This window comes from Acomys russatus, chromosome 8 (assembly GCF_903995435.1).
Source record: "Acomys russatus chromosome 8, mAcoRus1.1, whole genome shotgun sequence".
Classification (NCBI taxonomy): Eukaryota; Metazoa; Chordata; class Mammalia; order Rodentia; family Muridae; genus Acomys; species Acomys russatus.
In genome coordinates, this window is record NC_067144.1 from 32,632,097 (window position 1) to 32,645,897 (window position 13,801).

The 13,801-nt window shown below is 41.6% G+C and overlaps 1 protein-coding gene across 7 annotated transcripts in view; it reads left to right on the forward strand.

Moving 5' to 3' along the window:
• Cd47 (CD47 molecule) overlaps window positions 1–13,801 on the forward strand; it is a 57,153-nt gene that overhangs the window by 31,663 nt on the left and 11,689 nt on the right. For 6 of the 7 annotated variants that reach the window (XM_051150029.1, XM_051150030.1, XM_051150031.1 and 3 more), the window contains 4 exons: window positions 8,189–8,296; window positions 9,395–9,487; window positions 10,403–10,495; window positions 11,939–12,031. In XM_051150029.1, coding sequence (XP_051005986.1) covers window positions 8,189–8,296; window positions 9,395–9,487; window positions 10,403–10,495; window positions 11,939–12,031 — 387 coding nt within the window. Of the gene's footprint in view, window positions 1–8,188; window positions 8,297–9,394; window positions 9,488–10,402; window positions 10,496–11,938; window positions 12,032–13,722; window positions 13,767–13,801 lie in introns of those variants that run through there. The other variant, XM_051150035.1, reaches the window with a different exon arrangement.

The following is a 13,801-nucleotide window of genomic DNA, read 5'->3' on the forward strand; positions in this document are numbered from 1 at the left end:
CTCTTGCTCTAAGGAGCGGTCACTCGCCGAGCCCAGTGCTCTCCAGCGAAACCATTTCTTTCCCACGGGGACTCTGCCAGTGTTGTGGCTGTTGTTGTTCTTGTTTTGAAGATAAGAGGCAGGCAGTTTGTCCACAGTCACCTAGCTGTTTCCTGGTAATTCTGGATTTGGACAGTGCTGTTAGGCACTAGATTGTCTGCCTGTCTTGAATTTATCTGTAGGCAAGATGGATGGGGATCCAGTGTACCACGTTGAGTCTATGAAACTGTTCGTAGTAGAGAGCAGAATGCTGACTTCATGTGTTCATTTACTCCACTAGTGCCCTCTGGCAGGGCCGCCGGGCACTGAGCTAAAGGTGTGAGGTGTGGACGTGAGTGCCCATGCCTGTTGGCTAGGAGGCCACCACACGTCAGTCAGTCAGCCAGTCAGTCACCATTCCCCTCCACCCTGTGAAAGGCTCTTTGGTGCTGACATGCTATCTCACCTGTCAGGCTATGCATTAATGGTAACGCAGACCCAAGACTTCTCCTTACTGCATTGCTGGTCCTTTTTAACTTTCCATCCTGGTCTGTACTTGACTACAGGACATTTCTTTCGGTGATTTCTCTGGCTTGCCATGTGGCTCTGTTGTGCTGCAAGAAGAAACCTGACAGTTCATTTACAGATAGCCATGCCACCTATAGCCTTTCCTCGGCTCCTGGCCAAATTTTGGGGTTCTCTGTGTATGCTGTGAGAATGCAAGGTCCTTCCTACATTTAGATGGCTAATAGGTGCTTTCAAGTGCTGTATAGAATTGTAGTTTTCCAGGCTTAAGGCCAGCTATACGTACAAAGCTGGCCAGCTGTTCTTTGTTTTCCTCTTCTTTAACCCGTGTCCTACACAGACAGTTTTTACTTTGCACTCAGCTGCGTGACCATGAACCTGACCGTGGGAGCTGAGCTCTGCAAAGCAGACTTGATAACAGACAGGAAAATTACTATCATGCAGGGGCCTTCAAAATATGTTGTCAAAACAAGCTGGGTTGGTGGTGTGGTCTGTGATCCTAGCATTACCAAACAAACACCAGAGCTAAGTAGCAAGAACCTGTCTTATAAAAATAAAAAATAAAGCAGTTAAAAAAAATAAAAAGCAAACCTTTGAAAATATAAAAACTTCCCTACTACAACCGTATTGGATGTTAATAACGAATGCATGGCGAATCAGACTACCAAACAGGCAGTGTTGAAAATGCTGCATCAAGTACAGTTTGACGGGCGCTCTGGTTTTGCCCTCTAACTTTGGGACTAGAGCAAACATCCCCAGGTAAGTTGTTAGGCTCCCTTCTTAGTTCATATCAGCCTGCAACGTTTCATCTCCATATTTTGAATTTCATGAAGTGTCTCAAGAGTTTTATGGTGTAGTTTTTTAATGTGATGTTTTTTGCTGTTGCAGTTTGCTTTTGTTGTTTGTTTGTTACTTACCAGAGTCCCATCCTCCAGGACATTCCCATTGTCACCTGGTCCTTACTTCTTCATTCATGTCAATGAGTTCACTTCCCCCGGATGCTGTGCTGTCTCTTGAGCAGCTCTCCATGCTGGTAGTGGCAGCATCCTTACAGTAGCTGTTCTGTAACTCTGCTTACGGTCCATTTGAACTCAACATCCAGTGTTCATTCTTGTCATTTCCTGCCTCTTCCACCCCTCTTTTGCCCAGCTTCCGTTTCTGACAATGCATTAGGAGTGCCCTGTGGGCTAAATCACTGGAAAACGGGGAGATATCATAACGAGGCACTTGGCTGGCTCTGCATGGGTTGAAGAGAAAGCATGCAGTGACCAGCAGTCTTCAGTAGTTGTGACATTGATGACACCTCTGCCACTTACGTTCTACTGTGAGTTGCAGATCAAGGCCGTAGCATACTTCACTTACCACGCACTTGTTGCGCTTTGGTAATGAAACTTCAAACTGTATTTGGAGGACTTGAATTATGCAAGTAAATTGTGGAGTGCATGCATGCCGGTCCTGTGTAGAGTGAGGGCTTCTGGGTTTTATTTCTGCATATTCTAGACACCCTTTATTTCCTTTTCTTTCTCATCTCTCCTTAAAATTGTCCCATGAGAATCTTGTTTATCGCTTGGTGGTATTTGGGAAAACATTATCATTATTGGAAAATTCAAATAGTCCTCCATCACAAGAACCTTGAGGTCTCTCTCTTAAGGCCTCAAAGCCCAGATTAATGAAAGGAGTAACAGGCCTTTAAAGGCACATGTAAAAGAAGTGATAGAACAGAAATTTTTCTCATGGAACAGGAAAAATAATTCTGAAGAAGTGAGGACAAACACTAAGTTGCAATGGAGACTATTCAAAGGAGAAGACAAAAACATTCTGATAAAGATTATTACAGAAAGTCAGTCTGTGGCCTGGTTGGTGGCACCTAATCATAAATGCGAAGTTTAATGTGAATTTTATTCACTAGCGTTAAGCTTGGTCCTCTCCCTGTAGTGCACATAGGATCACTAAGCCATATAGTTGTTCTCTGACTTTACTGTAGGAGGAGCTGGGTCAAACTGTAGCAGAGCATTTTACTCTTACAGTAATGTAGTTAATAGTTCTTTTACACTTTCAAAATCTGGGTATCACTGCTCCTGAGTATCCTCTGAAATCTTGGAGCCTTCCATTGAGCCAGAATAATTTGTCATCGGGAGATGTCTCCTGGGCGTTCCCACTGTTGTGTTCAAATATTTGCCATTGTTTTCTAGGCCCTGTGGACAGGGAGTGTGATCTTTAGCAGTATTCATCCTGATAAACTTATTTCATCAGAGAAGTTGGCTAGGAATGTATTACAACTGTCTGACTCACTTGTGCCAAGTAAACACGTTACACATGGCAGTTCATTTTTCTCTAGTGCCGTTTCCGCAAGGCCTTCATCCATGAGTGTATGTTTAAATAATGAAATTGTGCTTTGTTTTCAAAGTTATCATATTTACTTTATCAAGTTATACTGAAAATAATATTGGTTTACTGCCCGGTGGACGCCAAAGGATGCTAAACTATTTTGCCAGCTATCAGAAAAGAACAGTATAATAACTAAATTGATGCTTTGTCACCCTTTGTGATTTGCTCTTAATCTGATATATATTTTATCTCAATAGTATACCTTCTGTCTCTTCTCCATAGGCATGTGGCTAGGGACTGCCTGAACATCTTTTGAGCACGTGCTGGGTTTTTCTTGGTAGCTACGATCTGTGTGGGCCTTTGTGGGTGTTCTCTATCTCACTTTTAGAGGATCATAAAGCTCTAACATGATAGATGTGACTTTTTAACCCCAAATTGGCTTGGCTAACTTTACTAGATTTCTTCAGCCACAGCTCATGTGCCATCTTACTATGTATTCTGTGTCAGTGGCAGAGACCAGGAAAACCGCACTTGCTCATAACATCAGCCCCTCATTCAGGTCTCTGGAAGAGCACATGGCTCCTTTGTCCACTGGGATTTGAAAGGTTTAGTACACACGGAACTAAGACTAGACTAGACCTCTGCCTTCTGTGGGTTGATAATACTTGTTGTTGAATAAAGCAATCTATTGCTTGTCTCTTGATTTGGAGTAATAAGACCAAATCATGCTGCAGCATATACGCAGAGTAAACATTTGTTCTTAACCCACCTAACACATTTTTGAGGTGTATCCTGAAAGATTTGTTTCATGTTACATGTGATATGAAATTTTACAGCATATATTTGAATTAGAGGAATACCTAATGTTATGATAAAGACTGTCACATTGTGCTGGGCAAGATGATATACTCCTGGGATCCTAGCACTTGAGAGGCAGAGGCAGTAGGAATGCAGGTTCAAGACCACCATGGGCTACATAGTGAAACTGTATCACAAAACAAAACAAAAATCATATCATATGTTTTTCCCTGACACTTGATTTTCCTGTATCTGGTAGCAGTAAGGTCAGAAACTTTTTGTTAAAAATACAAATTTTGGAATTGAACCCTAAATCTTCAGATTCAGGGTCTGAAGCTTTATCAGTTGAACTATTAAAGACCCTCCCTATGGGAGGGAGCCAGTTCCTGACACTATTAACAACGCTCTGCTATGCTTGTCGATAGGAGCCTAGCAGAGTTGTCCTCTGAGAGACTCCATCCAGCAGTGGATTGGAACAGATGCTAGGACTCACAGCCAAACATTGGGTGATGCTCAGAGAAAGTGGCGGGAAGGAAAAAAGGTCCTGGAGATGACAGGAGCTCCACAAGAAGACCAACAGAGCCTACTAACCAGAGCCCAAAGGGTCTTGCTAAGCCTGAAGCACCAACCAAGGACCTTGCATGGACTGGACCTAAGTTCCCTACACAGATGTGGCCGATGGGTAGCTCAGGCTTCATGTGGGTCCTCTAGTAAGGGGAGCAGGGGCTGTCTCTGACATGAACTCTGTTACCTGCTTTTTTATCACTCCCTCCTTGTGGGACTGCCTTGCCAGACCACAGGGGAGGAGGATGAACTCAGTCCTGCTGTGACTTGATAAGCTGGGGTGGGACCATGGTGGCACACACATTAACCCCAGCCTGGTCTGCAAAGTGAATTCCAGGCCACCCAAGGTTACACAGTGAGAGACCCTATCTCCAAAACCAAACCAAACCAAAACTGTAAATGTGATTATTTCTTATATATTACAAGTATTGATTTCAGTAGTTTTGGCTGAGGGGAATCTTTAAAAGCATACACATTATTGAAATTACATAAATTATTCTGCTGCACCACAGAATTATACTGGGAAGTTTGGTAAGAGCCTGTTGTTAGAATACATTAAATTAAGCTGGGTGTGTTGGTGCACACCTTTAATTCCAGCACTTGGGAGGCAGAGACTGGCAGATCTCTGTGAGCAGGAGGCCAGCTTGGTCTACGTAGTGAGTTCCTAGACAGCCAGAGCTACATAGAGAAACCCTGTCATGAAAAGACAGACAGACAGACAGACAGAGACCGAACTACAATTATTTTTGTCTCAAGTGTTTGGGAAGTTACTTGAATCCATGATGTCCCTGTTGTGTTTAGTGACTTGATAGATAAATTGTGTAGATAAGGACAAATCCACTGGTTACAGAACGAGAAGAGATCACCAGCAGAAACCCTTGAGGTTGTTGGCTTCTGTGGATCTCCCTGCAGCCGAGAACACTGATACCTAGGCTCACTGGATACCTTCTCTCCCTGCCGTGGCGGGGCCTGGCTGAAAGTGGCCATTGTGAGCAGAGAATATGAGTCAGAAGAGACCTCCCTCTGAATGTTAGCTCAAGAAAGAACAGAGGCTCTTCCATTTGCCTTGGATTACCTAAGACCCAGTAACGTATGTGCTATAATAGCTACGTAAGAAGAAATAGGTAACCTGGAAAACAGTACTTAAACCCATCACCAAGAACCAACGCTGCCACCAGCACATGGGTTACCCGAAAGACCTTTGGATGTAATAGTTTGCAGCATTTTATTTTGTTGCTGTTGTTGGCATTATTTCCCTTACTACAGTAGCCTGCCTGCTAAGCCTGATGGGGATGAAGTTGAGGTAGTGCTGAAACTTTTATTTTTACTAAGAGCCACAGTAGCCAGTGTTTCTGCATGAAATGATGCTGTATTCTAAATTCTTATTGCTTTATTTTAATGGCGCATTTTAAAATGTTAACCCTGGGAAGAGTCTCTAATGGATCCTTGATTGGTTGTGCGGTACATTTGAAACAACTTTTATGTTGCACCCTTTGCCACGTTTTTGTGCTGTATTTAGATAGCAGCGTATATGGTATTGGACGGAAAGTGAAACATATGCCTAGAGAAAATGTGTTTCTGCCTTTCTGAAATAGGTCTTTGTCTTTTGTGACCCAAACACTCAAGTTTCTTTCTAGCTGGTACATGAGCTTTGAAAGGAGGGAAGCTGTGAAAATGCTTCCTTCTAAAGAGGCGGGGGTTGGGACTCTTCACGGCTGCATGGAAATAACCTACCAAACCGAAGCCCAGGGATCTTGTCACATGACGTGCTCTGGTTCCTAAGAGGGTCTCTTACTTAGCTTTGTAGACCACTGTCTCCTAAAGTGACTAGGACTGAGGTTGTGATCAAGAGAGTGGTCCCGAGGCTGCCCTAGTTAGCTTGACATAGTCTAAAGCCACCTGAGAACAGACAATTGAGGGACTGTTAAATGAGATCATGTAGGAGGGCCTAGCCCAGCACATTTCCTGTATAGGGCAGCACTATTTCCTATACAGATAAGTGGTCGTGGGCTATAGAAGAAATTATTTAGCGTAAGCATGAGCTGGTAAATGGTGCTCTTCTGTGGTTTCTCCTTGAACTTCCTGTTTGATCTCCTTCCCTGATGGCCCTCAATGATAGAGTGTAGCCAGTGAGCTAAGAGAAGCGCCTTCCTCTCCCAAGTTGTTTTTAGGAAGGATGTTTTATCACAGCAACAGGAAAGACACTAGAAGTAGAAAGTAATAAAAGTCATCAGGTGTCCTCATGATAGATTTTTATTATGGTCGTTAAGTACTTTTCCGATTTTGTTATGTTTAATCTGTTCATCATTTCAGTAGAAGAAAATTAAAAGCAAATACAACATTTAAAATAATCTGCCCCCCCCCCCCCCGCCACCGTATTAGTTACTTTTTGTTGCTGTGGGTAAAATATCAAGACCAAAAGCAATTTAAATGAGGAAGAGATATTTATCTTGGCTTATGGGTCTAAAGGGAAGTTTGCATAATGGCAGAAATACATGGCAGCCATGAAGCAGATAGACCATATCTTCGGCTTCAAACACAAAGCAGAGAGACAGGTGGAGGGAGGGAGGGGAGGAGAGGGAGGGAGGGAGGGAGGGAGGGGGAGAGAGAGAAGGGAGGGAGAGAGCTGGAAACGGGGAGGATACATAAACTCTTAGAGCCTGCTTTTAAAGAAGTGTTTCCTCCAGGACGACTCCATGACCTTACCCAAACAGCACCAACAAGTGTTCAAATGCATGAGCCTATGGGCAGGGAGGGGGGCATTTCTGATTCAAACCACCACACCCCCTTGGTGCCAGCAAGCAGGGTATCAGCTTGTAGGTGGCGCCAGCAGCACGCCAATCTCAATCTGCAGCACTCTGTTCTTCGTTCTTCTCTCAGGTGGCCTGTAATGGTCTGTTTTCTTTCTTTTTTCCTTTTGTTTTGCTGAAAAAAATTTATTTCAGTAATAACCAAACAAAAAGGCCAGTAGATAGCAAAGGAAACCATCATGAGGCCTGTCACTACCTTTTGTCTCAGGGAGGGTGGCAGCACCTGAGTATGAACCTACATCGGGACTGGTGACAACTGCCATGACTGCCCATGAACCCTGCCATGACTCCTCATGAACCCTGGCAGTGTTTTTATTTCTGGGTCTTGGTTGAAAGTTTTGGGCATTTTTCTCCATAGGGATTTTACAAGGATATGATTTGTTTATTGCTTATCCTATCCTCATTTTCAAATTAGATTACCCAGATTTCTCAGTGTCTTGCTAAGTTTCTTAAAAGGAACATTTGTTTCCTTGGAGTTGGTCTTTAAGTAGTTATGTCTTATCGGCATTGTGTGTGGCTCTGCTGTGTTAGGAGTCTGTGGTGATTTTGCTCCTCAGGGGACATTGGAAATGACTAAAAACATTTTGGTTGATAGGGAAAGGAGGGACTCTTACTGGCATCTAGGATGTGGGGTCTGGAGATTTTGCCATATTATTTGCACAAATCTACTGCTTGGTTAAAAAAAAATGTGAAAAGGGCTTAATAATGCTTCAATTTAGAAAGCCTAATATATGTAGTTTGATTGTATAAAGTGCAGGGAATAAAATGTCACCTAACCCTTCAGCTTCTACATTTGTAAGGCTGTGACATAAAAAATGCAGGGGTTAGGGAGTGGCCCGGTGGTAAGGAGTGATGTTTCAGAGGTTACTCCTCACATCTCTCCCCCCATCTCTGCTCTTTCTTCTCTCTCTCCTCTCTCCATCTCTCTCCTCTCTCTCTCTCTCTCTCTCTCTCACTCTCTCTCTCTCTCTCTCTCTGCTCTACCCCCCTCTGCTCTTTCTTCTCTCTCCTCTCTCTCTCTCTCTCTAAAACACACACACACACACACACACACACACACACACACACACACACACACACATTATATACTACAGAAATGGCATCACTTGTAACTGAGTTATATAATTTTCTGTTTTCCTTTTAAGCACTTAAATATAAATCCAGTCGTACGAATAAGAGAATCATTCTGCTTCTCATCGCTGGGCTGGTGCTCAATGTCATCATCATTGTTGGAGCCATCCTTCTCATTCCCGGTAAGATGAGTGGGTAGTGGGATCAGGGCTACGGGGCTGACGTAAAGTGACATAGAGGGGTGTGTGTTGGTTTCTAGGGCTGCAATGACAGATTGTTGGCAAGTGATATGGTCTCAGTAGAAGTTCTCTGAAGAACCTGGAGTCTCCCTCAAGGGCCGTATTTCCCCATGGAGACTCTGGGAAAGACTTTGTCCTGGGTCTTTAGCTTCTTGTGTTTGCAGACGGTGCTTAGCATCCCTTAGCTAGTAGAGTATATCCCACCACTGCCTTCTCCTGCCTTCTGTCCTGTGTCTGTGTGAGGCCTGCCTCCCTTCTCCTTCTGCAAGGACCCTTACTAGGTATCCAGGTACTCATTCAATTCAGATAAGAGCTTCTTTCTACATCTTTAACAGAATAGCATATCTTTTCCCAGTCAATATCTATTCTGCCATATGAGGCATACTCATGGTTTCTAGAGACAGGAAGGTGGGAATATAACCTGAGCCTCCATACAAACACTCCACTGTGGAGGCAAAGCTCACTGTCTAAGCTGTGGAAATGGCCATGGGCACAGAGCTACGTCTGTCTGAAGTGGTCATTGCAGCTGAGAGGTAAAAGTATGAGTGGGCTATAGAGGCCAGGAGCAGATGGGGAGAGAAGCAAAGGCCGGGACTCATCATGGTGGGCCACAGAATGCCACAGCATTCTCCTAAGGAGACCGCAGGCATAGGCGGATCTTTAGAACACAGATTTGGTAGCTGTGTTTGCTTCCAGGGCTGCTGAGGGCCTGGGAAAGTGATAAAAGAGCAGTGGATTTGGCTTGGGGACAGGCTGAATACTGACAGTGAATGGGGCTGGAAGTTAAGGGCAATTATGTAATACAGGTAAAGAGTCAAAGACAAATAAAGGATCCAGCATGTTGAAACACAGATCCTTTAGTTTGGCCTCAAGTGTTAAAATAAGAATAACTTGTTTTGTATGAACTTGAGGAAAACACTTTAAGCCTAATCTCAATTTAAGCATTGAGATTAAAACATTTAGTAGAATAAGTATACAACTTGATAAAGAAGTACACAAGAAAATGCTTTAATATTTATTTATTTATTTGTTTACTTATAGGAGAAAAACCTATGAAGAATGCTTCTGGGCTTGGCCTCATTGTAATCTCTATAGGAATATTAATACCACTTCAATACAATGTGTTTATGACAGGTGAGTGTTTGTTGCTACAGTCTAGCTTTTGCCTTTTTCCTTAAAAAAAAGATACTTCAGTGAAAATATTCTTATATGGTTTTAATGGCTCAATAAAAACTGGTTTATTAGATTGTCCACTGTATTCTTACTGACAGCTCCCATACAGATTGATTTTGAGGTTGCTAGGTCTTCTCAAAAATTATTTTGTAGGAGGCAGTTTTCTTGAATATTTGATAGCATTGGTGTAATTTTAAAGCGTGCTGTATAATTTTAATGGTTATTTGCATATTTTAATTTTTGTATCTATAAGTCAGTACTAAAAGCACTCTTTTTTTCTGTTAGTAAACCTTTGCAGTAAAAAGACTGGTTCTATGAGTTTACATGTCACAAAATTTTGGGAACAGTTTCTTATTACTGGTGACACTGAAGAATGTAGGTACCATGACTATAATCATTATCATTTTTGTGCATTTTAAGAATAAGTCAAGGTCATATTTTATTACTGTGAAAGAGTCTCATTTAGCACTGAGTCTTAGGTCCTTTGGCTGTACTTAAAGGCTCATTAGAAAAGCCCAGGTCTTGTCTGCCCACATAGGTCAGAGGTTATGTTTGTGTGGTAGGTTTCCCCCTCAGAGCAGGTGTGTGAATATGGAGAAGCTGGGCATAACAAGCCATCCATAGTGCACAACTTAGACATGTAACGGTGACATTGTTTCAAGATTTTAGTAAAAAACTGCCTGTCCCTCTCAGATGACTGACAGTAAGAGCTTGCAGAATGTGAGAGTGTGGGGCTGGCATTCGTATGGAAAGGTTAGCTGGCAAACATGTCATCGACAAGCTGCAGTCCATCTTTGAGCGTGTCAACTGCCAGTAGGAGTGATTGCCGCATCAGAGTTCTCAACACGTTTCTATTTTGTCCTTCTCCTCCCCCAGCTTTTGGAATGACCTCTTTCACCATTGCCATATTGATCACTCAAGTGCTGGGCTATGTCCTTGCTTTGGTTGGACTGTGTCTCTGCATCATGGGTGAGTCATATGCTTCTACGCTTCTGATCTTAGTGTCAGTTAGGTCAGCACTCTCGCTTTCTCTTTCTTCTTCTTCTTTTTAACTATATGGAGTTTTTGTTTTTGTTTTTTTTTTTAATTTAATTTAAAGAATAGCTGTGGTGGATTCATAGAAAAAACCTAGTGGAAAGTACAGAGAGTTTCCATATTCCCTACCATTTCTCTACTGTCCAGACACCCACAGCTTCCCTCAGCCTCTCACACCATTGCAGTGGGTGAACCAACATAGAGACATCATTACCATCCCAAATTAATAGCTTGCATCACAGTTGATTACTGGGGTTGTACATACAGTGCCTTCCGTGGCTGTGCCACGACGTGTATGCCCATTGTGGGGTCTCATGGACCCCATCTCCCATGTCCCTCCCCCAACCCCTGACACCACTAACTTTTTAACTTTCTATGTAGTTGTCCATTTTCCTTAGAGCTGGATTTATATTGTGCGAAAAGCACAGATTTTGTCCACATACAATATAGAGGTTATGCTTGCGCCTTTTCATGCAGGCTTCTTTTTTTCATTTTTAAATATAAATCTTAAGTTTTATCCATGTCTTTTTATAGCTTGATAGCTCATTAGTGCTGGAAAATATTGTTGCCATAATGTGTTTAGTATTTTGCGTTCACCTACTGAGGGGCCATCCTGGTTGCTTTCCTCTTTTTGTGACAGATGAATAAAGCTACCATAAACATCGATGAGCATGTGTTTGTGTGGATATAAATTTTCAGCTCCACTTGGCTAAATACCAAGGGCTGTAATTTTTGCATTGTGTGGTAAGGTACAGTTAATTTTTGTAGTAAACTGCCAAACTCTGTTTGGTAACACCATCAGCGAGGGAGGTTTTTGCTTGTCCACATATTTTTTCAGCATTTGGAATTGGCATATCTTTTTCAACCCTCCCCCTCCATGCACACACTCACACACCACTGTAATTAACATCTTTTCCATAGCTATAATGTTACCTATATGTGCCTTGTGGCATGGCTGGTCTGATAGCCAAACTATGGTGGCCATATTCATGAGAGAACTTGTCAGATAACCGGGCTCTAGTTGATTGGTACCTTTACACACTATTTTTCATTAATCTTGGTACAGTAAGCATACTCTATTAACCATCCTTTTTTTTTAAATTAAGCTATTTTATTGAGTTAGTAATTCTCATACTGTGTTCATGTAGCTAATGTTTTTACTGGTCATTAGAATAAAAAGTAATATTCTTAAAGCTGGTGTATGCTGAGGTATAGTATTATGTTCCTAGTATATAAATCTAAAGAGTTGGGAACTTACAGCCACCAAATACAACAAAAGAAAAATTAACCTCAATATTATTAGTTATTGTTGATTCTTTAAATTAATATTTTTTAACTTTATATGCATTCCTAACAGAATTTCTTTTGTTCCTGCAGCTTGTGAGCCTGTGCACGGCCCCCTTTTGATTTCAGGTTTGGGTATCATAGCTCTAGCAGAATTACTTGGACTAGTTTATATGAAATTTGTTGGTAAGTTAATCTTATTTTTTAAGCTCCTGCAAAGAATTTCAGATATATAACTTAGAAAATAAGTATAGTGTGCTCCTCTAGCTAAAAGTGGAAATCTATTGATGTCTCCAAAAATGAGAAAATATAACTGGAGAGATGGCAGTTTATCAGGGGAAAGGCATGTGCATCCATGCAGTCTGAGTTACAAACTAAGAAAGAAGGTGGCTTTGTGTATTAGACGTTATAGAATTTATTTTTATAAGCAAAAGAAAGCGCCTTTGAAGGCTCCGTTTTAATTAGTATGAAAGGTTCATTCACGTTCCCGGTTTCTCTTATGGAATTCTTTGTCACTTGCTGTAGTCTTTGTACACACATCCGTGAGGAGGCAGGAACTGAAAACTATAACCTGTCACATCTGTAATTTAATATGCAATGACTATCAGTGCACTGCTTTAAGACACTTCTACTGAAAAGCCAGTATATTCAAAGAGATATTTAAATTTAAGATTTTACTGCCTTTAAAATAGTTTTTTAATAAGTGTGGATTTGGACTTGGCATTTGTTGTTTAATCTGCGAATCTCAAATATGGGGTTTCTGCATTCTTATTATGAACAGTTATAGATGGAGAGAAACGCTTTGAGTGGTACCTGAACTACAGTGTGCCTTGCCCAACCACCCACACCTACTCCCCAGCCATATGGTTTATGACAGCCCCCTTAAAAGAAATAGTTTGTTGTGTTTATGAAATATAGCAAACTCTTCATTGAGGGGCAGGAAACTCAAAACTTAAAAGTCACTGAAACAAATCAATATTTTTAAGTGCTCTTAGATTAACTTTTTCTAAAGATTAATACAAAAAGACTTTCAAAGAAATTTCACTCTTATTTCTGAACTTCATGTCTTAATTTCTCATCATGAAATGCTATATATATATATATATATATATATATATATATATATATAATTTTCTCTTTAATGTTTTTATGTAAAGAACTAAAATACTCCAAAGCCCATCTGCATTTAGCCTGTGTGTTCATAGTATTAGTTGTTCCTTTCTGAATTTTCCTGACTTTGTGCCACATAAACCCATAAACCGCAGCTAAGACATCTGTAGCAGGCTGGCACTCCGGAGCTGCCTCTGATGCTGTGAATTCTGATGCATATTCTATTTTTGTTAGACTTCCAATCAGCCTGTGTCTGGACTTGAGAGCTGACACCGCTGATTTTGTTGCTCCCATGAATGCTAAGAACAGTATGTGACCCGCAGTATTCACACAGCTCCTGTTCAGTATGCGATGCTGGGCTCACATGACTCCGATACAGTGGAATTAGGTGTCTGTGACTTATGGTCAGCCATCGCCTCTGATTTCTCCCTCTCTATCTGTAATGCATCCTTTTGTTGCCAAGCTTTTGTATCTGACCAAGAGTTCAGTATAGCTGCCATGAGAACTGCCATCAACTAATGACTGACCCCTGTCTCTGCTCTGGCACTTTCTTCGTGCCTTATGTCCCCTTGAAGCTCATAATGCCACAGTAATTGCACATATTACTGTGTTCAATGAAAGTGAAATCGAAGTAACCAAAGTTGTTTCCTCTTTATGGTGATTTGCTAGGTAGACATACTATATGTAAGTTAAGAATTTAGTCCAGTTTTACTGACACTTTGAGACTATCCTAAATTAACTCTTCAAATCAACTTGTCTGACGCCAGAGTGGAGAGAGACACCTTCGGTCAGTTGAAAGGCAAGAAGAAAAGGTACAGGACGGCTGCTTTTTTAGATACCGTGGTA